The 27,696-nt window shown below is 38.0% G+C and overlaps 2 protein-coding genes across 2 annotated transcripts; one reads left to right on the top strand and one right to left on the bottom strand.

The window, feature by feature from the left end:
• The first annotated feature begins 17,253 nt into the window (after nt 1-17,253).
• Nucleotides 17,254-18,578, top strand: adoa (2-aminoethanethiol (cysteamine) dioxygenase a). Its single transcript, XM_084135872.1, has one exon. The coding sequence runs from the start codon at nt 17,493-17,495 to the stop codon at nt 18,246-18,248; it is 756 nt and encodes a 251-aa protein (XP_083991998.1). The 5' UTR covers nt 17,254-17,492; the 3' UTR covers nt 18,249-18,578.
• A 1,861-nt stretch (nt 18,579-20,439) lies between these two features.
• egr2b (early growth response 2b) lies at nt 20,440-22,882 on the bottom strand. Its single transcript, XM_084135227.1, has 2 exons — nt 22,551-22,882; nt 20,440-22,195 (listed from the first exon to the last, which is right to left on the bottom strand). Exons 1-2 carry the CDS (start codon nt 22,720-22,722, stop codon nt 21,120-21,122), a joined length of 1,248 nt encoding a protein of 415 aa, XP_083991353.1. The 5' UTR covers nt 22,723-22,882; the 3' UTR covers nt 20,440-21,119.
• Between the last annotated feature and the right edge of the window lie 4,814 nt (nt 22,883-27,696).

The following is a 27,696-nucleotide window of genomic DNA, read 5'->3' as shown; positions in this document are numbered from 1 at the left end:
CAAATAAGCACACTGTCATTGAATACACTGTGTGATCTATTGCTTTTGCTTTATTTGAGCAGCAGTTTTCCTGTTTTCCTCTCGCTGATCCACAATAAACAGCCGTGTAAACAGACAAGCATTACAGAGGATGGCTCTCAGAACAGGGACTGACACAAAGGCACTGTGCCAGGGTAAATAAACGTCCTGAGATGTGGCGTGCTTTCTGACAGAAAGGTCTAATCTGCCCCTCGCCTTAGAGAAATCGAGCATGCGAGACCAGGCTGATCTGATCAATAGTGTTCATTCTTAAATTTTAATAGAAAATTTCAGTGCTCATAAAGCTTGTGGTATTGTGAAGATTGGTTTACCATCATAGGCTCATTGGAAATATGTGCCATACCTACATTTTTGCAAAACTCTGAAAACGTAACTATGCTTACTTACAATTAAGTTTTTGGCTGAAAAACAATAGGGGCAATAAAACACCAACACGGTTTATTCCTTTGCACACAAAATATGATTAGAAGCAGATTGTTGATTAATAAAAACTTATTTTCTCACAGATTCTTGCACAACATGACCTCAAAACACTGACCTCAAATACATTTTGACGTTTTCCTCACACAACCAGCTCCAAATGTATGGCTTTTCTGACGTACCGTAATAAACTTGCTTGGTAGCTCTCCTGATATACAGCACTGATGTGGAGAAAAGTCACGTGAAACTCAAGTCACGATAAAAGACCCCAAAGAGTAAATTCAAACTAAAATGGCATGATTATTTCAGCAAATGCGTTTTCTCACGTTTGCTTTTGTTATTTTCAAGCGTGACATAGTATTAAACTTTTAGTGCCACTCATAGGACATTTCATTTCCCAGCTACTGGAAAACGTACAACAAGCAAAGTAATAAACATTGCCAGATTTATTTTCTTCTGTTTCGAATAAAACTGAACAGGCTTTTATTGCCACTGTGAAAATGTTGCAACACCTGCAAGAAGCAACATATCATTTTGCTGAAATGTTGCTTTTCCAATGAGCCTTGATTGAATTATTCACTAAACTGTCTTTTAACACAATCCTGAACAAAAAAGGTTGTACTAATAGCACACAAAAAACCATCACGGATAGCAAAATAAACAGTCTAAAGAAGGGGCGCCCCAAATTTAGTGATTCAGGATTCTCTACTTTGATATTTTTATTTCTTATGCATCTGTTGTGATTATTTTACGATTAGTTCAATTATTTTTCTCTGTTACCATTGTGTATGAAATGTGCTGTATAAACAAACTTGCCTTGCTTTTCCTATTTTTGAATAATAAATGGTTTTAATAGTATGTTGATTCTTAAAATAAAACCACAGGCCTGTTCGACATGTGATGCATACTTAGTGGAGAATCTTTGAAACTGTGCTAAGCTAATGTTAGTCATAATGCTGAGCATGTAACCACATCACACTGTTGAAGAGTTTTTTCATCTCATACCATGTCAATTTCCTTCTTTCTTACAGATAGAAAAATCTTTTTCAAAAGTTTCATAATGAGCCAACTATGCCATTACGTACCGATAGCATTGCAGCTCAATTGTTATGCAAGAGATCTGATGAGATTTCTGAGGCAAATTAGAAAGAACGCCGCCTATGCTTGTCTTCCTCAAAACCGATAGTAAAAGCACGGAAGACAAATGATATGTGAATGTCAAATGAATGTGTTTGAGAAAGAACAAACAGAGAACTCAGTGGAAAGGAATCACCTCAGGGACAGCAGTCAGCCGTTCAAGAAACAGCCCCGCTTCCTGCAAATACCCAATGGACTAAGATGACATGTCTGGGGTAGTACAACATATTCTCTCACACTGTTGCTTAACATAGCTGTCACGCTAAAGCGTTGGGCATAAAGCCTGCACTGAATCTCTGGGTAAATTATTGTTTACATATTTTTATGACCTTGCATAGGCCAGTAAGACCCTTAAAATGCTTTTAGGGGCCGTTCACACAGAAAGCGTTTGTCCATTCCACTCCACTCTACTATTCCATTGTTTTTCAATGTAAACACGCGCTAGACGGACATCATTAACCGCTTCGCTCGCGTCTTTTGCAGCGTCTAGCACATGACACGGCATTCTAAAAACGAGGCACTCAAGTTAAAATAAGCTCAACTTTCAAAAAACACGTTTCTAGACTTTGCGCTTTTTCCGTTCCACTGACCTGCTTCTCTCGTTTTTAACAGCACACACACTGCTTTAATGGTTGTCATTGTTAAGTGGAGCATCACTTTAGCTCATTCAAAGTATTACATTTTTCTAAATATTTCCCTATGAAGATTACATGAAATGTTATGCTCTAAAGGTTTTAGGTAGAGTTTAAGGGTTTTTTTCCATGCTGGTAATTCTGCCCTAGTAAAAATAAAACTGATATAGAAAGTAGTTTATAGGATGCAGTGTAAGTATGTTTTATAGACTAATGTTGTCAAGCAAGTCAATTGCATCCTGTTTGAAAAATGAATTAAGAGTTTTTATTTTCTTGCTTTCGCCACAGGGTAACACAACATTGTGATTTAGTATCCCCAATGACAGAGCAAATAGGCTTACAAACGGTCTCAGAAGACTTGAGAAAACAACACTCATTTATCAAACTCCCATTTGGGGGAGGATCAAACCATTTTGTCATGGAAAAAAAAGTCAGTCTGCCTCCACTGGTCTGCGCGCCCACCTCCACACTGAGGTAACTGTGACCTGATGAATGGGCCTACTTTCACTACTGTAGCGGTCTAAGGTGGAATGAACACTCATCTTAGTACAATGGCCAAACCCCATCAGAAACACAGAAAGTCATTTTGCCTGAGATGGATGCGACAGTTAGTCTTGCTATATGCGGTTTCCACCTCACTGACTTTGTGCTCAGGCCTGATGAATGTGAAGACGGTTCAAACTTCAGCTATTTACAGGGGTATCGAATGCCCTGTTTACACCTGGATTTTGGACGTGTTTTGGTCGATCGGATCACAAGGAGAAGAGGGAAACACATTCCCGTTTACACCTGGTGTTTTAATCCATCTCTTTTGTCCACTTTCAACCACTTCTGTCCTGATTTCTTCGAGGGGAGGGTCTATGGGTGGGTAAATGAATGCTTTTTCTTTCAGATCTTTCTATCTAATGGACAAAATAAGTTTTACATACGGAGAACAGAGCTTTCGTTTCTGCTCTGATAGCCACAAGACCACCTCTGGAAGTGTTCGAAAGTGCTCAAAAACGTTGTAGACCCTCTTTACACCTGTATATAGCGTCGTCCAGTTGTGATGAACCAAGTATAAACAGGGCAGAGGAGAGCATTTTCTCTAGCTTATTGTGTAAATCAGGGTTGTGTAAATTACTTTTTCTGTTATTCCAATTCAACTTCCTGTAGGGTGTGGCCAATTCAATTCAAATTCACATAAATGAACCAGCGTTTCCACAATCCCGTTGTAAATTGACAAAAATCTACTTTTTTAAGCTTTTAAACAGTTATCTTATAAAATATCGATAGAGTAATAATTTCTAAATGAACAATTGAGCACACAAATGAAGGTGAAGGGATGCTTGTTAAGTCATGTGATCATCGCTATTACTGTTGTTCATATAAACGTGCATAACTCATCTTACTCTGTTTGTCCTATAGACACGATTGATCTCAAATAATGCAGCATGTTTAGGAGACTAAATCAGGCTTAATGGTCATTCATCATTTGTGGTGGCAAATGGTGTCCCTCTACTTTGCAACAGTTGAAATAAACTTTAAATACCAATAAATATTAAAATGTTTGCATATTTTTATTGTGTAGGCCTAAGGTGACAACAATTTGTGCACTGTTAAAAGTTACATTTTAATTTTAAAATACATATTTAATGGAGCCCTCCATAATGGAGTTTGAGAGATTTCATGTGTAACAACATTTGCATGATCCCACCATATATCAAAGAGACATCCTGGGATGTTATTGCAATCCATGTGGAATATTGTATTTATACTACGGGGCTGTAAAATGCTTTAATCTGATTGGTTGACGAACATTCTAAGGTGTGCAGTTATTTTCAGGGAAACGCACATGCACGGCTAAAGTAGTTCTAGGCAGGTCTTGATGCATTACAGTTCCATATCACTTCACCAAATGATTTCAGTTATTTCAAAAGGTCCTTACAGCCTACAACAGCAAAAGAACCAAAACTTACAATGACACTGATCAAGCAAACAAAGATAGTAAACAATAGGATACAAATGACAAATTATTTCCATGTTTTTCCCCCCCACAAAATTATGTTTTATTCTTGTGGGAAGCACATACTCTCCTTCTCCCGCTGTCTCTCCCACTCAAACACATACACATACGGACATATCGCACAGAAACCTGTTGTCAGTGCTGCTCTAACGATTTTATCAGTAAAATAGTGACATTTCTCACTAGTGAGGTTATCTGAAAAACAGATGTTTGAAATAAATGATAAACTCTAAAGACTTTTCTATTTGTAACATCCTGATCAGGTTTGATTCTAATCATAATGCAACATTATTGAAAAACTTGATTTCATAATATGTAGATATGAATCTAACTGGAAAAACTTGTGAAAAGATGTCTTTTAGTTTTAAACTTTTAGTACTTTTAGAGCTCTGCAGCCATCTACTGGTTAAAGTGACATTTCTTTTCATTTTAAAACTGCTTTTTCCAAAAGATGGGCAAAAATCTTACACTAAACAATGTCAAATGATCCATGTTATACCCATGAATGAAATTTAGAAATGTGGGTCTTTTATAAGGTGAATTTTACATTAAAAAAAACAAAACATTATTTTTATAAAAACCTATTAAAAAAAAAATATATATATTTATTTATTTATTTATATACATTTTGTGGAGTAAAAATGTCCAAATGTGGAGTAAAAACATTAATAAACTGAATAAAATTACAAAAAAAAATCAATTATTTTGTTACAAAATGACATTTTGTTGCCTGGGGTCTCTGAGACGCCAAACAGCCGACTGTAAACCACAAAAGAACAGCGTACAAGGGTTAAAGTGGTGGAACATAGTGCAGAACAAAGTGCAGCCATAACAGGGCAGGGTGTATCAAAAAGTTAAATGAAAATAAATAAATACAAATAAATAGAATGAAGAAAAAATTATATCTATATAACAAACAAAAAAAACAAATAACAAAATGGCAAATAACAAAAATAACAGTGCATACAGACAATTTATGAACAGTAGAGATGTAATTTAAAGGGTTAAGTTATGTTTATGCACTAAACAAGACCAATAACCTTGATTTCTGTCAGGACCACTACCGTCAAATATGATTGACAATTAGCATACAGTTTGGATTGGCGGAATGGTTCCGTTCTGGGCGATAACTCCCTGCGCATCCATGCAGCCTAGCATGGATAAGAGCAGGGAGAGCAGCAGTAATCCCCCTTGGGGTAAACAGAACAGAACCAACATGAAAATTTGCAAATATATTTAATTCAAGATTAAAATACAACATTATTCGATAATTATTCTGATTCAAGGGGAATCAGAATGTCAAATCCTGACTGGGCGAGAGAAGGAGCTGGGGATGGAGGAGGGTAATTTGCTCCTGAGAAACACGATAGCTGCTGATAATACTGAAGGAGCTTATATATGTACACGGTGATAGGTGTCGTATTTCTATAGGTAGATGTGGATCAGCTGAGGGTCAGCTGATGCGAGCTTGACTAACGTGACCTGCCAGAACTAACGCTATGCTTGATTTATTAACCTATTAACACAGTATACCCCATTTCCCCATGATATATGTACTTACAAAGCATTTTGCTTGGACTTTTGACTAAGTTTACAAAAAACTATAAATCTCTTGTAAGATTTGTTTTGTTTGGACGATTCTAGAGACCTTCATGATTATGTAGATACATATACGTCCACAAAAAATACTTATTAGTAACATGAAAATGACCTTTCTTTGGGAGGGTTTGCCTTCGCCATGCTTCCTGGAAGTAGGGGTAGGAAGTTGACAGCCTCATGTGACAGGAAGGAAGTGAATACCTTTTTTTTTTTTTTCTTGAAATCCTTTATTTGGTTGTTAGCTTTCATGTCATTGAGACATAAAACATGGATAACATCTAGAAAATACTTACAAAAGGAAAATTACAACTATACACTGCGGCAACTATAGTTGCCGGTGGGCTAAGGGGGATTCAGTTTGACTAATTTCTGTAAAGGTCATGGTGATGGTTGGTGAAAGAATTGAATGTTGAGTTCATTCTTTCATTTTACAGTTTTGCGTGTTGCACTTTTTTACACTACGTTATACTGATAGCTTACACATTTTAAATTGTTTTATCTATATAAATTGATAAATATTGTCTTATTAATATTTCTGAAATGCCTGTGATCTTGAAATTATCATTATGCCAAAAAATAAGACACAGGTGATAAACTAATGAGTTACTAGTCACTGACATAAACACACAGCAATGGTGAAGACAAACAGAAGAGGAAAAGCTGCAAAATAAGAATCTTTGAATATAACTAAACCAAATTTGTGATAGGTGTTACTGTCTCCATTGGTAGAACTAGTTGTAACACCACAGACATAGGCTAAGTGGTTAGCGCCAGTGTTTTCAAGCATAAGCACCAGTAATTAAAAATCTAAATTAAGCCTTCATCTTACTTAATAATGCATATTAATCAAAATGTTTGTACATAGCAATGAAATGTATCATTGACATCTTCATGTTTAGTTTCTCTGTCTTGTTTAGTTTAGAAGCAGTTTACACGACACCATTTTCAACTAAAAACTGAAAACTTTTTAAACATTGTTCATTTATATGACAATGATGTTTTGGGGGCTTAGTATTTTTTTTTACAAAGTGACCGCCAAATACTGGCCTGGCATGAATTATACAGCGATCCCTTTTCACACAAATCCGCTAACTGACTAAAAACACTTTATTATGCTTGCCTGGGCCTATAGACTTAACACATAATACCCATACGCATGTCTTCACTGTTTTCACAATTTCTCATTTTTGTTGTTTACATGGGGACGATAACGGTATGGTTTTCAAAAACTTGCACTTTGAAACCGGTTTTCAAATATTTGCATTTTCAGGCCCCTAAAATGCCATTGTCGTGTAAATTAACGGTCAAAATGCAACGTTTTCCATTTCTAGTTGAAAATGGTGTAGTGTAAACGGCCTCTTAGTCTTAGTTCTAGTCATTCATTAGTTGTCATGGTTTCTAATTAGTTTACACCTGTACCCTGTTTTTATAATCATCATCCTCTGTGTATTTAAGCCTTCAGTCTTCCTCAAGTTCATTGTCTTGTGTTAAAGTTACGTTCCTGTGTGTTGTGCTTTCTGGTTCCAGTTCATTAAAATGTGTTATAATCGTGCGTTATGCATCACGCATCATCCTTGGATTTCACCATACCCCTGACAATTATCCTGACAAGTTGAAGAATTACCATTATGTTTTTTACCTTTGATAATTCATACAATGAATGAGCCGGTGAAACATCCCATAGACTTCCCTAAAACAACCTAGCAACCGCTCAGAAAACTCTAACAACCACATTGCAAATCCCTAGCAACCGTGCTGAACACTCTAGCAATAATGAGTTTCGCACACACAAATAACACTTACATCTTCAGGAACCTGAAAAATGTAGTTGAGTTTTATAGTTCCTCTTTGGAGAATAGGGCAAAAGCTTAATCATGAATTCACTTCTCTCACTGTCACTGGTAAAATTATGACTTTATCGTGTCATATATCTATAATATAAATCTTTTGTTGTTTGATTTCCTGTTTGTTTGAGCTGCTCTTCAACTTTCATACAAAAACCCCTTGAATGTTAGGTAAATAAGCAAGTGTAGAAAAGGTCAAAATGTGACCTTTCATAGAAAGGGTTTTGGCAGACACGTTTCATATCCTTATTTTGAGGTCTGTGGATTCCCCTAATAGACCCGAGCCTTGTACTGAGATCTGTACCCCTGCGCTAACCTCTAGAGTGCATTAATCTCACTTTCTCTCCATTTGAGTCTTCTACGGGGAAGAATGTATTTGTTCCACAATACTATTTTTGCAGCTGCTTGTGTGGAGAGCTTCTGCATTGTTAGACATCAAATGAAAGAAGTGAAAACACAGCATAAATAAACGTGGAACAGATACAGTCTGGCTTCACAACCTTAAAATTGTCTACCTAATGGACAGAACACACCATCGCAGTTGACATGAAGAAATTACTTTAAAAGGCTAGTTCCCTTCTCTCTCTATTCATGTGAGCTGCCCTTTCATACCTCGTGACTGAATGTAACTGTTTTGCACACACAAAAAGCAGAGGCATTCATGTCAATGTTTTATCTAGTGTTTCAATATTCTAAATGTAAATCAACATTTCAGATCTATTAGTCTTTTAATCTTTTAAGAAGCGGCATAATGAGAGGGCCATAAATGCTGTGAGTTTATCTTTCAATAATGATTGGAGGACTGTTCATTATGCATTAACAATGATGAGTTTTATGAAGACCTACAAGACTTACAGTGAACTGATTGCTATTATTGTTTCACGAGTTCACACTTACAAATAATCAGATAAAGTAAAGAGTATGTGTATTTGGCGTGCTGTCCGAACTCTGTATTTTGACCCGAACACAGAGTACTCCTCCGTATCCCTGGCTGGGATAGGAACCAGTGTGAGGAGAGTGAGGAGTCAGGAGAAAACTGTCGAGGAATAGGTGAGTCGGCTATGTATATATATAGGCCTCCTTTTGAGCTGATTGGATGGATCATATGAATATGTTCCTCCTGAACTTTGTCATATATATTCTATGATTTACCAACATTTACAGAAACATTATACCCATGCTGGGTGGATTTGTCACTTGCAACACAGGATATGCAATATGAATAAGAATTATGTCAGCATACAGAAAATCATATTAGTAGCCTATAATCATTAAGCAATGTGATCGTGCAACATTGTGAATATGCAGTGATATACATCAATCACCACTGGAGTGTGTTTTATAATGATCATTTTGTAGAGAGATTGACTGATGGATGTTGCATTATAAAGTACTTACTCAAATGTTCGAAAAGAATTCAACCAGTCCCATGAGGAAACCTGCTTTTGAATTTCAGTCCTGTTCAAGTCCTTGTTTTTAGGTTGGTATGAAGTCTCTTTGGCGAAGGCAGGAAATGATTCATCACTTCAACCTTTTCTTCCTTAGGTATTAGTGCCACTATTATTATTAATATTTAGTGTATAGTAAACCCTCAGCGGTTTGATTAAAGTCACGAAGCATGGCCTATTACATTCTCGGCTCCCTGGTAAACATCCATTATTCCTTTCCACACACTCACACGCTCACACACTCACAGGATCGACAGCTTTGTCAGAAGGAGGAAGTCAAATCTCACAAGCTGACATGTCACCGTACATCCTCCATTCCATCCCGAGAGTTTTCCAATGCAGGGAAATGCAAGGAATGCCTCTCAATGTCATGGAGGAATCAGCGGCTCTGAGCGGCTGTCGCCTCCAGGAGCTCGGGATGGAAGGCCAGTGGCGAGGGCAGCGTGCCCAGCAGACGTGAACCGCCAACTGGATGAGGTACCTCATACGAAGGGCCCGCTTCAATCTTGATCCTCAACAATAACAGGGGGACAGGACAAGGCCATCAGTCTCCATTACGGAGACACTGTTTTCTCTCAAATTACCCTCTCTGTCGTGTTCTCCGCAGCATCTATAGGAGCGGCTGTCTCGTGCATCATTTCGCTCACAAAGCTTGAAAGCCCCCTGGAGGGGAGAGAGAGCTCCTTCCTGCCCCACTGGCCCCTCCTCGCATGTCCGTCCACCTTGACAGGGACAGTCTCTGCCGACAAGGGGGGAAATTAGCATAGCAATGGAGACCCTCTCAGGGCTGACAGGGGCGGACATTGTAAGTGACTCTACGGCTGCCCACCCCCCACCCCAGCCTCATTCCTTCCACAACAACATCTGAGACCTGCTTAACAAGTCCCGGATGAGAGCGGGACAGCCGTCTCACCTTAAAGACCCACCTGGAGCCCTCCTTTCGTGCTGACACACAAAGAGCAGGTGAAGTATCAGATGACCGCCTGCATAGTGTTTGGAGACTGTGCATTTCCACGTTTCTCAGTAAAAACAAACACAGACCAGAGCGAATCTGCAGCGTCACTTTGACGTAACTGATGCAGATGGATCAACACGTATCCGAAAACCTCCTCAAGCAGGTGCGTGGATTCAGTCTGTTTATATTTTGTCTACCTCCATCTCAATAGCTCCACTTTTCACTCACCCACCAAGAACAGCACTTCAGTGCATCTGTAATAAGGAGATCATTAGTCAGATGAATGATCTTATATGAATAATGTCATGTTATTTTTTGGACAAAGCAATATACTTGAAATTGCTCAGAATTGAAATTGCCGGTGCTCAAATTGGAAAAATGCATTCCTTCCTGATGTTCTACTGACATGAGTATAGCACGTCGTTTTTTATTATTATTTACTAAGTCTAATTAAAGTTTTGTTCAACAACAAAGGCAGTTGAGACTGACAATACGTTTGAGTTGAATAAAAAATATTCTATATAATATAGACATGGAAAATACCACAAAAAACATGCATAAAAACAAAAAGTACAGAAAACACACAAAAGTTAATCAAAAAACTTACAAAAAGATAAACCTAACAATCATATATATTCCAAAAGTTTCTTTTTAATGTTATTGAATGAAGTGTCTTGTGCTCATGAAGGTCAGTATTTGAAGCAATTCAAATAACTTTTCTATTTTAATACATTGTAAAATGTAATTTATTCCTGTGTGTCACGTTCAGTTTAGTTTTGTTCATGGACTTTGAGTGTGTTTTCATCTGTCACATGTTTCTTTGTTCGCTACTCATCCGTCTCCTTGGTTACCGTCATTAGTTCATGTGCGTCAGCTGTGTTTAGTAATTATCCTCGTTATGTTCACTTCTTAAGTTGTTCCTTCTCCTGCGCTCCTTTGTCTGGTCACTGTAATACCTTCACTGTGTTAACGTGAGTTCCCCTGACTGTGACGTGATTCTTGAGTGTTACTTTTAAAGTGTTGTTTGGATTTCGTCGTCTGAGTCTTCAGCCTGTTCCTGAGTGCACCACAGTGTTACACTGGGACGGTATACAGCTGAATTTTTGACATCGTTACAACAGTATTCAGTGTCGCATGATCCTTCAGAAATCATTCTAATATGCTGATTTGCTGCTCAAGAATAATATCTTATTAATATCAATGTTGAAAACAGTTGTGCTGCTTAATATTTTACTTTGTGGAAATGTTTTCAGGATTTCAAAAGAACAGCATCGAAATCTGTTTAGAAATTTGAAGTGTCTTTACTTTCACTTTTGATAAAAATGATGCTTCCTTGCTGAATAAAAGTATTAATTTCCAGATGGCTCTGCTCACCCCACTTGTGAGGGTGAAATCTCTGCTATCAGTCTTTCTATAATCAAGCTGTGTACAGGCAACTCTTCTTGCTGTGGTTCTGCATTAACCTCTCGTGTAATGCCCTCTGTGTCTCTTTGAGCAAGACTTACCCAGCGGCTGACAAGTGTCAGCTCAATGATCCAGCAAGTCTTCTTTCACGTCTTGTCTCGCAGAGAGCTCATCAGCCCTCATCCTTTCTACTTCAGATTGCATCGGAGGAATGTTTCAAATCATAGACCAAGCATGAAAGACAGCGAATGACTTTAGTGATATATAGTGTTACTGTTATTATCAGAACCTGTTGCTCAAAACCCACATGATGTATGTACAAAAGATGTGGGCCACATCTTCTGTGAATAGCGTCATTTTAGACAATGACAGTATTGGTTATAGTTGATGTCTGTTTTTTCTTCAAGTGTGTATGTGTTTTTTTTACTATAAAAGAAACAAGTTTAAGTCTATGCATCAAGACTAGAAGATTCTAGTGTTTGGAAGGACCACAGGTCACAAATAGAGCTTTGGAAAAACAAATATAATATTCAAATGTTGAGTTTTTTTAAGCTTAATAGTACTAAAACTGTTTTTCTCATTATCCAGCCAGCATCAGTCAATGACCCCTGCTCATCAGACACAGTGAACACAGTTATTGACCCTTGTCATTGGGGGAATTCTTTGCCACTGAGATGAAATAAAATGCATCTCTTTTTCTTTTTGGCAGACAAATATCCAGATATGCAAATTGCTCATGTGTAGTTTGATACACTCTTAAAAATAAAGGATCCTTATTGCATTGATAGAACATTCCTACATCCATGGAACCTTTCCATTCCACAAAAGGTTCTTCATTGTGGAAAAAAAATGGTTCTTATAAGAACTGTTCTCTGAAAAGTTGTTTGGGAATCCCAAAATGGTTCTATCACTGTGAAAACCTCCTTCTGGAACATTTATTTTTGGAATGATACTGTGGATAGCATGAAATTGACACATTTTTTTGTCTATTACCCATTTGCTATAGACAATACGCATGGCAAATCATTTCAACATGATTATTCCATGTTGCACTGGGGATGTGTTGCATACATGTGACACACTGCTTTTGATCTCGTGAATCAGCTGTGTAGCTGGAATTTTATTTAATAAAGCGATGACGAAGAAAGCTTACGCATGTGCTGCGTGAATGACAGCCCCTCATTCACGGAATACACACATAATCAAAGCAGTGCTTTAAAGTGGAGTGATCCTTCTTCACATAAAGAACAACAACATTTTCTTTGCCCTTTGCCTCTTAACCATGCAGATATTTTTCCGAACAGCCAAAACATGAATTTTTATGATCTGAGGGAATAGCTGGCATATCTAAAAACAGTAACTGCTTCAGTTTCCTCAAGAAATCAATGGAGTCTCATTTGTGAAGGCATAAAAGACTCTTCACTGACAAAGGCATGCATGTACCACCAATCATAACAGAACAGACGGCAGATTGAGCACAACAATGGGGACGTTCACCACAAGATGTCGGAGCAATTAGAAAGTCTTATTGTCCTCTGCTCTGCTCATTCAGGATTCTTGGCTGGAATTACCAGAGATGCATGAACTCCATTCTGTCTGACCTCTGTGCAATGTTAGTCATGCACATTTTAAGCATCGGCGAATAATGTTGCCTTTATCTGCCCCGGACTTTAGCCGATGAGAACGATTGCATCTCGCTTGGAAAAACGTGCTTATTCTGAGCTAACGTACACATACAAGTCGGCTGAATTATTTATAACAGTAAAGGGATTGTAAGAGAACTGTAAGCCTTCCATGATATCAGTTTCTCTATACAGAGAGAAATTGACCATTTAAGAGCTGAAATTCAGATCTGAAGCCTTTGTTGATTCATTCTTCTTGGAGTGAGATTCAATGTTTTGACCTTTTGACCCAAATCACAAAAGTCCAAACCACATAACCATTAACTAAATATTTATATACTTTATACTAATAGTTAACTTTATATGTATATACTATATACTAAATATGGTAACACTTTACAATAAGGTTCATTAGTTAATGTATTAACTAACATGAACTAACTAGCAATACATTTGTTACTGTATTAGTTCATCTTTGTTAAGATTAGTTAATACAAATACAGCTGTTCATTGTTTGTTCATGTTACTTCACATTGCATTAACTAATGTTAACAAATACAACTTTTGATTTTAATAATGTATTAGTAAATGTTGAAATTAATATTAACTAAGATGAATAAATACTGTAGAAGTTTTGTTCATTCTTAGTTCATGTTAACTAAGGTAGTTAACTAATGTTAACTAATGTATCTTATTGTAAAGTGTTATCCTAAATATTTATTTTGTTAAATAAAAGTCAGCAGTAAAACAAAAATATGTATAGCACCACATTAACAAATGTGACAAATAAGCTCAGATTTCACGAAAGGAATGCGCTTCATAATTCTTCCTGGTTTAAAAGCGAATCATTAAAATTATGCACATTTTAATAATAGTAGCCTAGTATTAATATTAAATGGTAATTTTGATTTTTTTAAAAGAGGTATATGGGACTACATAAGAGCAAAAATAACTTAAAGAGAGAACACTTCCATGAAACTTTGTAATAATGTCAAATTAAACGGTTTACTTTAAAGTACATTTTAAATAATCATGTTTTAATAATCTTTTGTCATGCTTTAAAGAAGGACATTTATTTTGTTGTCTGGACTAACACAGTAAAGAAAATATATTTAATTACAAATATATTCAAATAGGCTACATGACATACAGTACACGTTTCAATACAAATAAAGTATATTTTAGTTGATCATAACTGCTTGTTAGTACAGTTAGCACACTGTAACATATTTCACTGAAAATAGAAGTAATTATAAAATTATATTGGAAGATGTTCTAAAGTCCTACTTAGGTGGGTCCAAAAAAACACTCTTAAGTTGAACTAATTGCATTTAACCCTCTGATGCACTTTTTTACTTTTGTTTTAAAATGTTATACTTCATCGGAATGGTACGAAACTTGGTAAAGGTTTTGGCACTTGCTATGTGTATAGACAAAAAAAAAAAAAAAATCACACTTGTAACTCATGGTCAAAAATTGGAAATCATTGGGAAACAAATTTCATCTATTAGTGGAAACTTTTGAGACTGCGCCCCTCCAAATCTTTCTGAAAGCTCTTTTTTTTTTACATATGAAGCTCAAATTTGGAACATAACTTGTTTCGATTTATTTGCTTTTATTTTCTCGCAGTTTTAGAGTAAAACGGAAATATAAATATTTCTCATTTAAAAAATGAAAAAAGTATGTTTGTGTATTTTTTATAACAATAAATGTAAAATTCTATAACTTTTTTAAGTTCACTTTTTAAAAACTTTTTTTCTCTTCAGCAATAATCTGCCAAGTGTCGTCTTTAAAAAGACACCAAACTTAGTCTGTGCTACAAAGCATTTAAGATTTATGACAGTTTAAGTTGGAAATTTATTTTTCAGATAAATGCTCAAAAAGTGAATAAATTGATTATAACTACTGCATAGGCCTAAATATCATTTAGTACCATAACATCCCCTCAAAAAAATACAAAATATTAAATAAAAAACATTAAACTAAAATATACATTCATTTCATGTCATTTGTGACCACCACGAGAGGAGCACCAGAGGGTTAATATCAATTGAATCCATAATACATTTTCATTTTATTATAAATAGCATGCAATTAAGGGTCCAAAAACATTAGATACAGTTCGTACTAATGCATTTTCTTTTAAAGTATTTTATTTCTGCAATAATAAGTGGTGAACCCTACCATCCTCTCTTTGCTTTAAAAAAAGACCAAGGCTTCAAGACCGTATGGAAGGATCTTCCATATGTGTCTGATCTCCATATCCTGTCCGCTGAGAGAGGATCTAATTGAATTATCCAAACGGAAGTGGTATATGGATGCGCTTGCTCTTTGAGTAAATGAGCGGGCCTCATTATTTCTCAAGAGGATGGTCTTTGAGTATGCACAAAGGTACATGTCCTGAGCTGAGGACGCACTTCACTTACTCAGTGCTGCGCTCCATCCATGCACACTTCCGGTCCTCTTGCTATCAACACCGACCTGACAAAAGATCATGAATGACTTCAATTATAAGGTGTAGAGGTTTGAGATAAACTGGATCCTGAGAGTAATAGTCATATATTATTATATTATATATGTATTATATGGTTAGGTGTTGTTGCTTAGTGAGGGGACAGTGGTGTTTATAATTTAATTTGAATGTGTGATCTGATCATCTAAGCTGGATGCACCATATGATGATAAATTACTGGTGTTATATCAGTTGCAAACACAAATGGTCTGTGGTGATGCGAATGGAAATTTCATTGCAAAGATTTAGCCTGTTCTCTATGCATAACACAGTGTTGATATAGGCTGCACTTGTGGAAAAGAAGTACACTACTTTTACGCTATACTTTAACCTAATAAACTGTGTGAAGTGAATATGTTTTCAACACTTATTTACATCTTATGTACAAAAAAGTAAATTATAGTTTTTGTAGGACTTAAGTAGATCTCTATATGTCATTTCATAATTACTTCTATTGTAGTTGAAATAATACCAAATGTGACAAGCATAGACTAAAATATACTTCAATGTAATTTCTATTGAAACTTGTGTTGTGTATTTAGATAGGCCTATATTTGTAATTACTGATTTGTAATGATGGAGCCGAATTTAGAACATTTAAGATATATTAACTTTAAATGTAATATGGAATAACACACTAGAGTTAAAATTATAATCTTTACATACATTTTAGAATGTTACTCAACATATCAAAAGAAATGTACTTTTTTAAGTTCTTTAAACAAAAGATTATTATAAAATTATGCTTTTAAAATGTACTTTGAAACATTTAATTTGATTTATAAGTGTGTTAAGACTCCTAATCTTGAAAGTGTACTCTCTGTGACTTTCTTTTTCGTTAATATTATGTTATCAGCAAGTAGACTATTTTTAAAATGTAATTTTAAGATTTGAAGAACACTATCAGTGCACATTCAATACAATTAAGCTCACTTCTTTTTAACAAAGGTGCTGTGTATGAGATTTAACACTCAATAATGGAAACATTTCTTTTTTTAAACTATTGTTTATTTAGTCAACATTTCATTGTTTAAACATTATGCGAGTTATACATTATGAATGTTAATGTGTAACATTTTGTTAATTTTTTAACAAACATTTTTGTTAACATAATGTTAATACATTATAATGTTAAATGTAACATTATAAATTATAAATGTTTTAAAGTGTTACTTGTCGTTTTGATAAATAAATATGGCTTGCATATACACTGTTGCATTTGTTTCACTAAGAATTTACTCCAGAGATCAAGCCTGTGTGGTTAATAAATGACATGATGATGTTGGTAGGGTGGTGATGTGTTGTTGTAGTCCAGGGTGGCTGTGGGGGAAGGGACAGAGTTGAATGGCCCAACGGGCCTCCCCAACCCTCATACTCACAAGAGAGGGTCAACAATGTGGAGGTTGTTGGGTGTTGTAGTTCTATCACTGAGCTAAATTGTGCGAATATTAAAACTGACGGCATGTTTACAAAAATAAACATATTTACTGCAGTGTCAGAGAATATTGACATGGCCTGTCTGAATCTGTCTGCGTGTTTATCCGCTATTCTAAGGATTTATTTTCAAGCCATAAGCGCAAAAGAACTGCAAGTTCCATTATTCTTCCCGGGTGTTCTGCGCATGCGGAGTAGTTGAGGACGTGTGGATCTAATAGCCATGAATGGGGCGGTGGAGAAGAGGGTCTGTGGATTTTATCCAGATGCAAAAATTAATGTTTGTACCTCAATGGAGTTATTTTTATCGTAACTTTCAACACGAATACACTCGACTGATTTAAATGCTTCACGTGAGTTAATCTCGTCCGGCGTTACAGCTCTTTTGTTTTCATCGCGTGGCTCGAAGCAAATCACAGTTTCGATTGTTTTCTATTAAACATGCCCGGGAACAAGTCGTCGCTGATCCAGAAGATAGCGAGCCAGGCTTGTGTGGCCTTTACTAACTCTAACTCTGCCATTGGGGACAATAAAGTGTTTTTAGAGCAGCAGGCAGGGTTGGTTTCTCTGCTCTCCGACATAAGAGCTGCGGATCTGAATATTGCGCCACCGAAGCAAGCCTCCGTATCCTCCCCACAGTCCTCAGCAGTCTCTCCGGTCACATACATGCACATCTGTGAGAATGATGTCTTCAGCATGGGAGTGTTTCTGCTGAAGTCTGGGACTTCCATCCCTCTGCATGACCATCCTGGGATGAATGGCATGCTGAAGGTCCTATATGGCAAGGTCAATATAAGGTGTTATGACAAGCTGGATAAAGCTGTGGGTGCTGAGAGTGAAACCGAGAGGCAGTTTGAGCCACCGCCGATGCCTTTCCAGGGGGATGATGTGAGGAGAGCCGTGCTGAGGTCTTCCGGACAGTTTTCTGAGGAGAGCGGCCCTTGCATCTTGAGCCCTCTCAAAGACAACCTTCATGAGATTGATGCAGTAGACGGACCAGCTGCGTTTCTTGATATATTGGCACCACCGTATGACCCTGATGATGGGAGAGATTGTCACTACTACAAAGTTTTACAAACTGCTGGCAAAAGGTCAGAGCAGAGCGGTGAAGATGAAACTTGGGTTTTAGAGATCCCCCAACCAGATGATTTCTGGTGCGGGGGGGAGCCTTACCCCGGTCCTAAAGTTTCAGTGTAGAGATGAACACTGCCTCTGCACATGATCCGTCTTCGCTCTAACTCAGATGTGTAAAAATGTAGTTTTTTTCTTGGGACTGGAAACACCACTACATGATTTTAAATGTCCAGTCCAAGCCTATGCGTCCCATAGGCTACATCAACTCTTTGTGGCCTTGCTTGTGAATAATGAATGTATACATTGAAAAGCATTTACTCTTGTATAAGTGCACACTATATATCTCCATTAAATACTTGTTTAATTTATTTTAAAAGACTGTACACAAACACTAATTCTAATGTACTGTTTATATTTTTACTGTTGAAGTACTATTAAAATGATTGTAAATCATTTTCATTTTGGCTTTGTCAGCATTTTGTGTGCATCATGTGCAAGGTTATTCTATATTATTATTATTATTGACTTAATTATTTGTGTCATTAAAAAGTTGCCACTGTTGCACTCATACTTGAAAAGAGTGCTATAAAATGTGCGCTGTTATTGTCCATTTGCATATCTAATAATTAACTTGACCCTTCATAGCAGTTTTCCACTGCATACAAGAAACATTAATTAGGTGACTAAAAAATTCTTATCTTCTCATCTTAATGCGTGGACAATTTGCTTTGCTTAGTTTTGTTATCACTAATGATAACGATTCTGTAAATTGGAATAGGTTGTGTTGCGTATGTGAAATCTGTTTTAAAGGCAGACTTTCAGTGTGAATGTTAGCTGACATATTAATGTCTATTGTGGCGTCATGTTTCCCACACATTGTCTGTCACATTAACGTATGAGACACAAGCCTAAAAGAGCCTAAAAGTAATAATTTGTTTTCATAATACTTAAATCATTATGTTAGACATTTTCCTTTCCTGCATCCCTTAAAGGAATAGTTCACTTCAAAATGAAAATTCTGTCATCATTTACTCACCCTCAAGTTGTTTTAAACCTGAATGAGTTTATTTCTTCTGCTGAACACAAAAGAAGATATTTTGAAGTATATAGTTGATGGACCCCATTGACTTCCATAGTATTTTTTTTCCTACTATATGGAAGTCCATCAACTATTACTGACTTTCTTCAAAATATCTTCTTTTGTGTTCAGCAGAAGAAAGAAAGTCATACAGGTTTGACAGAATTTTCATTTTGAAGTGAACTATTCCTTTAAGGGCTTTTTAATGGACCTGGCTCATGTGAACTGAACAGAAAGTAATCAGATGGTCCTTTGTTAAGCTCAGCTTACCGTATGTTCAGTACTGTTTGTTTGTTTGTTTGTTAAGTTCAGTTGATTAAATCTATATCAATTACCATTTAAAGGAATAGTTCGCCTAAAAAAAAAAGTTCTGTCATATACTCACCCTCAAGTTGTTCCAAACCTGTATGAGTTTCTTTCTTCTGTTGAATATAAAAGAAGATATTTTGAAAAATGTTGGTAACCAGACAGTTGACGGTATAGCCTTTGACTTCCATGTTATTATTTTTCCTACTATGGAAGTCAATGGTTACCGTCAACTGTCTGGTTACCAACATTCTTTAAAATATCATCTTTTGTGTTCAACAGAAGAAAGAAAAGCATTCAGGTTTGGAACAACACGAGGGCGAGTAAATGAAGTGAACTACCCCTGTTTTTCTAGACTGACCTGAATACAACATTAGTAAAGTAAAATGTTCAGTGTATCGTTGATGCGTTCAAATATTCACTTGTATAAATGCAGTTCTTTAGTTTTACTTAGCCTCTCATCCTCTTAGTTATAACACTGTAAATATTGTAATCATGTTGCTGTGATGTAAATATGGGGTTGTCCCAGCCCTAAATGTGGGGGTTGGTACACCTTTAACCACATAAAACCACAGAGGTTCATACAGTGGCAACAATTATTTGTCATTTTTCATTGTCGTTTCTCAATTTTCTCAATCTGTAAAGAGTGGTCATACCATTGTGTTTTCTGTCAAATCAGTAAATCTATAGATCACAGAGTGAGTCATTTTGTCCACCTTAAACATTACCCTGTGTTGAAAATTAAGGATTGTGAATATTCACACCCTTTGTGCACTTGTAAACAACACAATGTGTGTGTGGGTGCTGACCCTTGTGGGACCATGAGTCAGAGCTCAATGGTGCCAAAACGGGAATGTCCCTACAAGTCTACTTCACTTTTTCCTTTTACACCCCTTTATCTCTAATACAAATCAGTCAGTTAAACAAAAGTTCACAATCCAGGTGTTGTTTATTATTTTCATGTTGACAAAGTAGGACATTATTGACCTGCATTAGTCACTTCATAACAAATACATTTATATCAGTCAGAACAACAACAGAACAAACGTCAAATCGCTATGAGTTCAGCTATATACAATTCTTGTTTAAGCACAAATGCAACACGAAACAGTGTGTACAAAAATATATCTTCAAAAACTTTCATATTAAAGGATAATGTACAATTTAATTCAAGCCTTCTGGTGTATGTACAAGATGAACGGACAAAAGGCACGACAATGGGAGAAAATAGTGATGTTAGACACCTTTTGACACCTTGAAAGTTTAGTTTAAATGAACTTTTTTTTTTTTTTTTTAAACGCGACCTCTCAACTTTCCATCTAAGACACAATTCTCCCACGTGCTATCTAAGGTTATTTTATTATTATTAAATTAATTGGCCTAAATATTTTCAAACAAAGTGCGTTTGGTCAGTCAGCATGCGACTGAGGCAAAAAGAAGACGAACATCGCACCACCTTTAAAAGTGCGCACAATAAATGTGTCCATATCGATTTGGCACTTGATTTCACAACATCACTTCACCCAGTTTTAATATATTACGAATGGTGCATTATTATTGTCATTATATTGCCTACATAGTGTTGGATATTGCACAGTCCAGTTGAAAGTTTACTGGCTTGAAGCGGACGAGCAGATGCCCGTGGCGACGCCGCGCTCTGAGCTGGACACACCAGAGGACGAAGAGGAGGATTTTCTCTCCTTCTGTCGCAGGTGGATTTTGGTGTGTCTCTTTCTCTCGTCGCTCCGCGCGAACTTTCTCCCGCAAAAGTCGCATGCGAACGGTTTCTCTCCGGTGTGCGTGCGGATGTGGGTCGTCAGGTGGTCGCTGCGACTAAAGTTCCTCATGCATATCCGACACTGGAAGGGTTTGTGGCCGGTGTGGATGCGGATGTGTCTAGTGAGCTCGTCGGACCGGGAGAAGCGCCTGTCGCAGCCCTCCGCCGGGCAGGGGTAGGGACGCTCGTGCACGGGCGTCTTGCTGGGTCTGTTGGGGTACTTCCTCGGGCGCAGGATGGGCCTGAGGGGCAAATTCTGCGGGCTGTAGGCTGTGGGTAGCCGGGGTCCATCAGATACCGGTCCCGCCAGTGTGAAGTTCCTGATAGTGTTCAGGGGGGTTAAAGGGGGCGGGACTCTGAAAGAGTCCAGCGGGCAAGAGAACGGTTTGCGGTCGGGCATCGACTGCATGTCCCTCTGGCACGGGGGTTGGAAAAAGCCGGCGTAGTCCGGGATGATGGGGAACAGCCCGGAGTCTGAGTTTGGCTTTGGGGATGAGTAGGATGGCGGAGGATAGGAGATCGGACAGGTGGAGGTGGAGAGGAATGCGGATGGGTCTTGATACATCTCTCCGCATCCAGAGTAGGGTGGCGGGGGAGAGTATATGTGCTCCATGTCTGCCTGGTTCTGCGCCATGGTGCAGCTGAGAGTGCTGGAGAAGTGGCCGGGGGACACTGAGGATGCTGGTGACGAGGATGCTGAGGATGGCTGGGTCATGCCCAGGATCCCCGCGCTCACTATGTTTATCACGCCCTCTGGGTTCCAGTTTCCTGGGTACTGGGAGTCGATGGAAAACTTTCCCATGTAGGTGAAAGTTTGGTTGCGAGGGCCAGATGGTTGCGCGAAGCTGCCGGAATAGGATAAGTCGAGGGAGCGCTTATCCGTGCTCATATCCCCGCTAAGCAAGCCATCTGCAAAAAAAAAATGCACATAAAAGCAAGGTTTAGAGACATGTGAAAGAAGGCTGTCTTAATGGATCATGCAACCATCAGATGCTTTTACGCACACATCAGTAAAACGCCGCTCACTGTAAAATCATCATTAGGCATAGCATCGTTGTTTGCAATAATTTCTGCCCCCGTTTTCTTTTTTTGAACTAGTCAAACATAAGCACATTACATGTTTCCAGTTTAAGCAAGTTGGATTTCCCATACAAAATAACCACGTTTTCATTCCCACTGAATACCCTAGATGCGAACGATAGCCTATATCAACACAGAGAGCACGTGAGGATGGAAGCAGTTGAGATGCGCGCATCATTCTTACCTCCAGAGTGCATCTGCTCGTAATGTCCTCCTAAATCACCGTTTGGAAATATAGTCACAGATGCTGGCAGTGATGTGGCAAGCTCGTCCACTGAGTAGATGCTTTCGGCAAGCGGGTGCACAAAGCCACCCAGAGTTACGGGGGCTTTCTCCAAAGTTTTAGCTGTCATCATGAAGTCCTAAGAAGCACTCGTTCTGATGTTCACAAAGTGTTTTGTGCCTGTGCGAACGCTCGCTCAAAACGTTACATGTGGAAAGCTGTCAGTAAACGGGTTATTTAGCGTTCACTGTGGTGCCATCTGACGGCTCTGTGTTGTTGAATGACAGATCCTTGCGGAGCTTCTAGTGGTAGTATGTATTTATGGTGAGCCTATCAATGTGTCACTACGTCACTGACCATTTAAGGACTGAATGGCAAAAGAAAAGTAGCGCTGCGCGATCTGATTGGTTAAAGACTGCGTGACGCGTTGAGGTAATACTTGTCAATGGAGAATCTTCTGTGTACAGCCGCTCATGCATAAAAAGCAACGTGCTCGGAGAAGAAAAATAACAAACTATATTGCATATTGTTTGAAAATATTTTTAGATAAAAGAAAATAACAGAAATAAGCTAAAGGCATACGCTCGCTGAACGATAATAAATCCTAAGTGGAAAAAAAATCTTCCGTTTTGATACGACGCATCATTCTCAATCAGGAATTCCGGTTCATTTTCACACCATAAATGGTTTTTATCCGGTAAACAGCTACACCCCTTCGTCCATTTATGGAGCATATTCCGGAAATTGAGTATCGGAAACTCGCGAGTGTTGCCGAGCAAAGAGACGCGGCTCATAGCGGCAGAAAACCACAATCAAATGAGAGACACAATCACGGAATTTCTACCTTTGCTTCAATGGCACGGTCGGAAAGTGCGCTATTTAAATAGACCCCATGTTTTTGGAAAGAGGGAAACGTTTTTAGTAATGGTGTTCTATAATTAGTGCTACTGGAAAGTAAATTTATTATAATAGTTAAACAAAAGTTGATGTATTTTTGTTTTGCTGTCTACTGCCGGTGTTGGCGCGTTCATGGTGCATTTGATAAAAACCGCACACTTATAACCGCATGAGAATTCCTGGCTCACACAGTTTTGTTCACTGCTTTGTTTTTCGTATTATAGGCTAGACCTAAACATTGAATAGGGTAGGCTATATGCCTTTACATCAATTAATCCAACTCTTGCTCCAACACTTAAACGCAAGAAACTAAAACTTTCCAAATGTAAATGCCTGTATACGTAAATAGCAATGCTTTCCGCTGTGAGGTTTAAAGATGCTACCAAATAAAAAAGATGATAGAAGTGAATTCCCCCCGTGGGTTTAGAAACTGCTCTTACTAAGATATACGGGGGAGGAGGGAGCTGAGGTCGGAATTTCAGCCAATGATTTTAGGCTACTCTATTACAGAATCAATTCATATTAACATGCACAAAAATTACAGCTAACTTTTTGAGTAATTTGAGCTTCATGTAGGCCTATGTGGAAATATAGGCCTTATAATGGATAAATGATCTGTATTAACAGCCTTTCACCCAAAATTACCTTTAGAATGACGTATGTGCATCACGTAGATGGCCAAAAATGTCACATAATATCACCTAATTATAACTAATATTATAAGTTTATATTTGCCTCGAAGAAATCCACATAACACCAAAGATTTAAAAAAAAAAAAAAAGATTTTTGCCGCGCGCGCTCAGTGGATGGAAGTCCTCGCGCGGAGACAGTGTCTGTGTGTCAATTAGATATCACACATGACGTGGTTAATAATAGTCAAGTCACTACTCGACTTCTGTCTGAGTTATGACTGTTGGAATGATCGCTCGTGTGTGTGTGTGTGTGTGTGTGTGTGTATGTGCGTTTTCAGGGCATAGCTGTTCATCTCTGGAAAAACTCTTCCATTGAACTTCCGACATCCCACACAGCATGCAGACGGCCGGTATGACTGTATGGTCGCACTTCTAAACTTTTTTGGCATAATTTACAGTAGGCTACTATTTTAATAGGCTGTGTATTAAGATAGCAAACATCATTTCTCCGAGATGAACGGATTTTAGAAGAAAATGTCAACAAATAGCTATCCGTTTAAATTTCCTTAAACCTTGTAAGGTTTTGTAACCATTCAAGCCTAAACCCGAACATGAAAAGTCTGGTGGGATTACAAATGATATAACAATGGAACTGAGCGAGATTTGACATTTTGAACAGGCCTATAGCCTATGCGTAAATTAGTAAAAAAGAGGGTGTTTTTATTTGAGTGTGTGTAAACAGCTAGGTTATCATATAGCTGGCTATTAATTTAAAATATTGTTAAAATAATATATGATATATTTTAGGCTACTTGTAACTGTAAATATATAAATAAACAGTTTTACGCGACCTGCGTGGGTTATGTCATAGCCTATCATATGGACAGGGGGCAGTATATGTCCCTTTACCGCGGACTGACACTTCACTGACACTTTAGGAATAGGCCCTAGCTCTCCTTTTTATACTGTTACTCTGTTTGATGAATAACGGATAGATGTTGGCTAAATAACCTCATTAGCATAGGTATCTCTTCAAGTATTGTAAAAAGAACATAATGGGCTCTGTAAACAGTTACAACAACAAAAAATTAACTAAGCACAATTTCTATTGTTTATTATTTCTTAAGTACAAAAAAATATCCAAATCAAACCAGCCTTTACTCTTCACACTTTATATCATATTCTTTACATTTACCATTTTCAGTCATGCTAAAATTGCAGAAGGAATGGTTTTTGTCTGGTTCATCAATTTCAAAATCATATAGTTAAAATTGTATCCAAATATAACATTAAATATATATTTTCTACCTTGACAACCCCATACTCAGATGGCAATCCTAAACATGTCATTCGTTTACCTCCAATTGCAACTTTCACTGATTTGAGATCATTATTATGAGAAATTTTTATTATGAGAATCCTCTAAGAAATGTGTTATTGCTTATTGTCAGAGAGTGTGTTTAATACCAATGACAATTGTAATAATTGCATTTAAAAAATATATAATAATAATAAAATAAACAGAGAGGGGTGTTATTTAGGGTTATTTTTGAAAATCAGCTCATTAGCCATTCAGATTTTTTTTTTGTTTGTTTGTTTTTTTGTTCTTCAAACATGACAGGAGCTAAAAAGGGCGTCTGAATCGCCCCCCACACAGGAAACCTCAGTTCACACCCCCAGATTTGATAGTACAATGAAAATCCCCAAAGCTTCCTGTTGTCCATCAATCACGTATATATTTTTAGCGCCACCCTTGCAAGCTCTGGTTATTTTTGAGGTGTTGCTGTCATCATAAGCATGGCTTGAGATCAGTTTGTGATCAGAGTGTCATATTTACTGAATGAATTAGAAATGGAGCCATCTGTTGCCACTGCATACACTTGTCACTGACTCTATGGTGGAAGGATACTATCACTGAGATGATGTGGTGTATAAACCAGAGCTTCAGAAGCCTTTTATAAATGAAAAAATACGCTGAAAAAATACACAGAAAGCCAAAAGTCTTATTAGTCGAACTTTTTATTTTTATACTGCCCCCATGCTTGTCACGGGCCTAAACTGAGCGGACACTTTCAGGGCTGTTAATGGGCTTTGTGGCTAATGATTTAATAAGGGCCCCATGCATCCGTAACCTGTCTGAGGTCCCCTCTAGTCCGCACGGTCCGCTCTGAATCTTTTATCGCCGCTGTCGCTCAAGCAGGCAATTAGTAAAGAGGTCGTGTCGTCATAATGACATCTCAGTAGATATTGACTGGAGTGCGTCCCCGCAAATCACCCCAAACGCTCAATAGCGAGGCAGGGCCAGCGACACGCCACAGTTACATTATCACCCGCAGACGTTTAGTGCCGGACAGCTTTGCGTGTTTGTCAGACGCGCCGGTGCTTTTCTTGCCCCGTGAATAAAGACCACAGCGAGTAATGTGACAGACCGTGGCCAGACTGATTACAGGGACGTGTCAGTCGCTGTTAATGGGGGAAGCCCTTTAAACAATGTCTTGGTTCTGAGCCTGAACATCCATAATGAGGAGGTAATGAACCTGCTCCTGTTTCAGGCTGTATTAATTGCGAGGGGAATCAGCTTCCTTCGACAAGGCAATACGAATTTGCTTTTGAGATCAAGATCTTGTAGATCACTGGTGGATATGCACGTGCATAATGCATGGCAGATAAATCCACCCTGCTCTACCCCATCAGCAACCGCCATGATATAAACTTCACTGTAATTGTGGCCGTATGAAAGAAGCCAGGCTCGACACAAAAGCGCTCAAGTCTTCACAGAACAGCGACAATCTCTGCCACTGATTGCCACATCTGAATGCTTCACATTTTCAGGGATTCTTGCGTCCTCCCCCGCAAACGAAAGAAGGAAACTTCTTCAGATGCATGTGTCTTTTGTTGTACGCCTACAGATGCAAAAATGTTTGCACACTGTGCAGAAGTGGCCCGCTTTGGCAGAGCGTGCCGGGCCCGCCGAATGCCCGTTGGCAGCTGGGATCTGGCTGTCCCTGCTGGGAATGATGGTCTCAATGTAATGGACACCCACACATGGCAGCCACTGAATTCAAGAGCTTTCTTTCTTGCATGTGCTCGGGGTCTCCTGGGGTCAAATGACTCCTGCACATTGAGGAGACATAGATTGACATCCTTCTGCATCAGCCTTTGCATTGTTTGTCATGTTAGTTTCATTGTTCTCTATTACTCATCAAGTTGTCCATGAGATCAGCACACCCAACAAAAGGCTTTATGATATAACTGTACTCACTGATTGAGTAAATAGGATCGTTTATTACACTTCGCTAGTATTGCAGTTTACTTTCTAGGCATATTTGAAAACATCTATCTGTCTATCTATCTAGAAAGAAACGGGAAACCAGGACAATTTACAAATCTGCTCTAGGAAAGGAATGTCTCTCCAAACTGGTCAGGCATATGACAATACACCATAAAGCAAGCTGTCAAGTTACGCCCACAAAATTCAGATGAGGTTTGTCGAAGAGGGGTGAATGGACACAAACCTGCTCTAGAGCCAGCTGAGATCTAAAGACTAACCGTGGGAGACTCCGCACAACATCAATTGT

The sequence above is a fragment of the Abramis brama genome (assembly GCF_963993115.1).
Source record: "Abramis brama genome assembly, chromosome: 14".
Classification (NCBI taxonomy): domain Eukaryota; kingdom Metazoa; phylum Chordata; class Actinopteri; order Cypriniformes; family Leuciscidae; genus Abramis; species Abramis brama.
This window is presented reverse-complemented; position numbering and strand designations above follow the sequence as displayed.

Coding starts and splice junctions, on each gene's coding strand:
- adoa (XM_084135872.1), top strand. CDS start 17,493: ATGCCCGGGAACAAGTCGTCGCTGATCCAGAAGATAGCGAGCCAGGCT.
- egr2b (XM_084135227.1), bottom strand. CDS start 22,722: ATGATGACAGCTAAAACTTTGGAGAAAGCCCCCGTAACTCTGGGTGGC. Junction 22,196..22,550: donor CGAGCAGATGCACTCTGGAG/GTAAGAATGATG, acceptor TTTTTTTTGCAG/ATGGCTTGCTTAGCGGGGAT.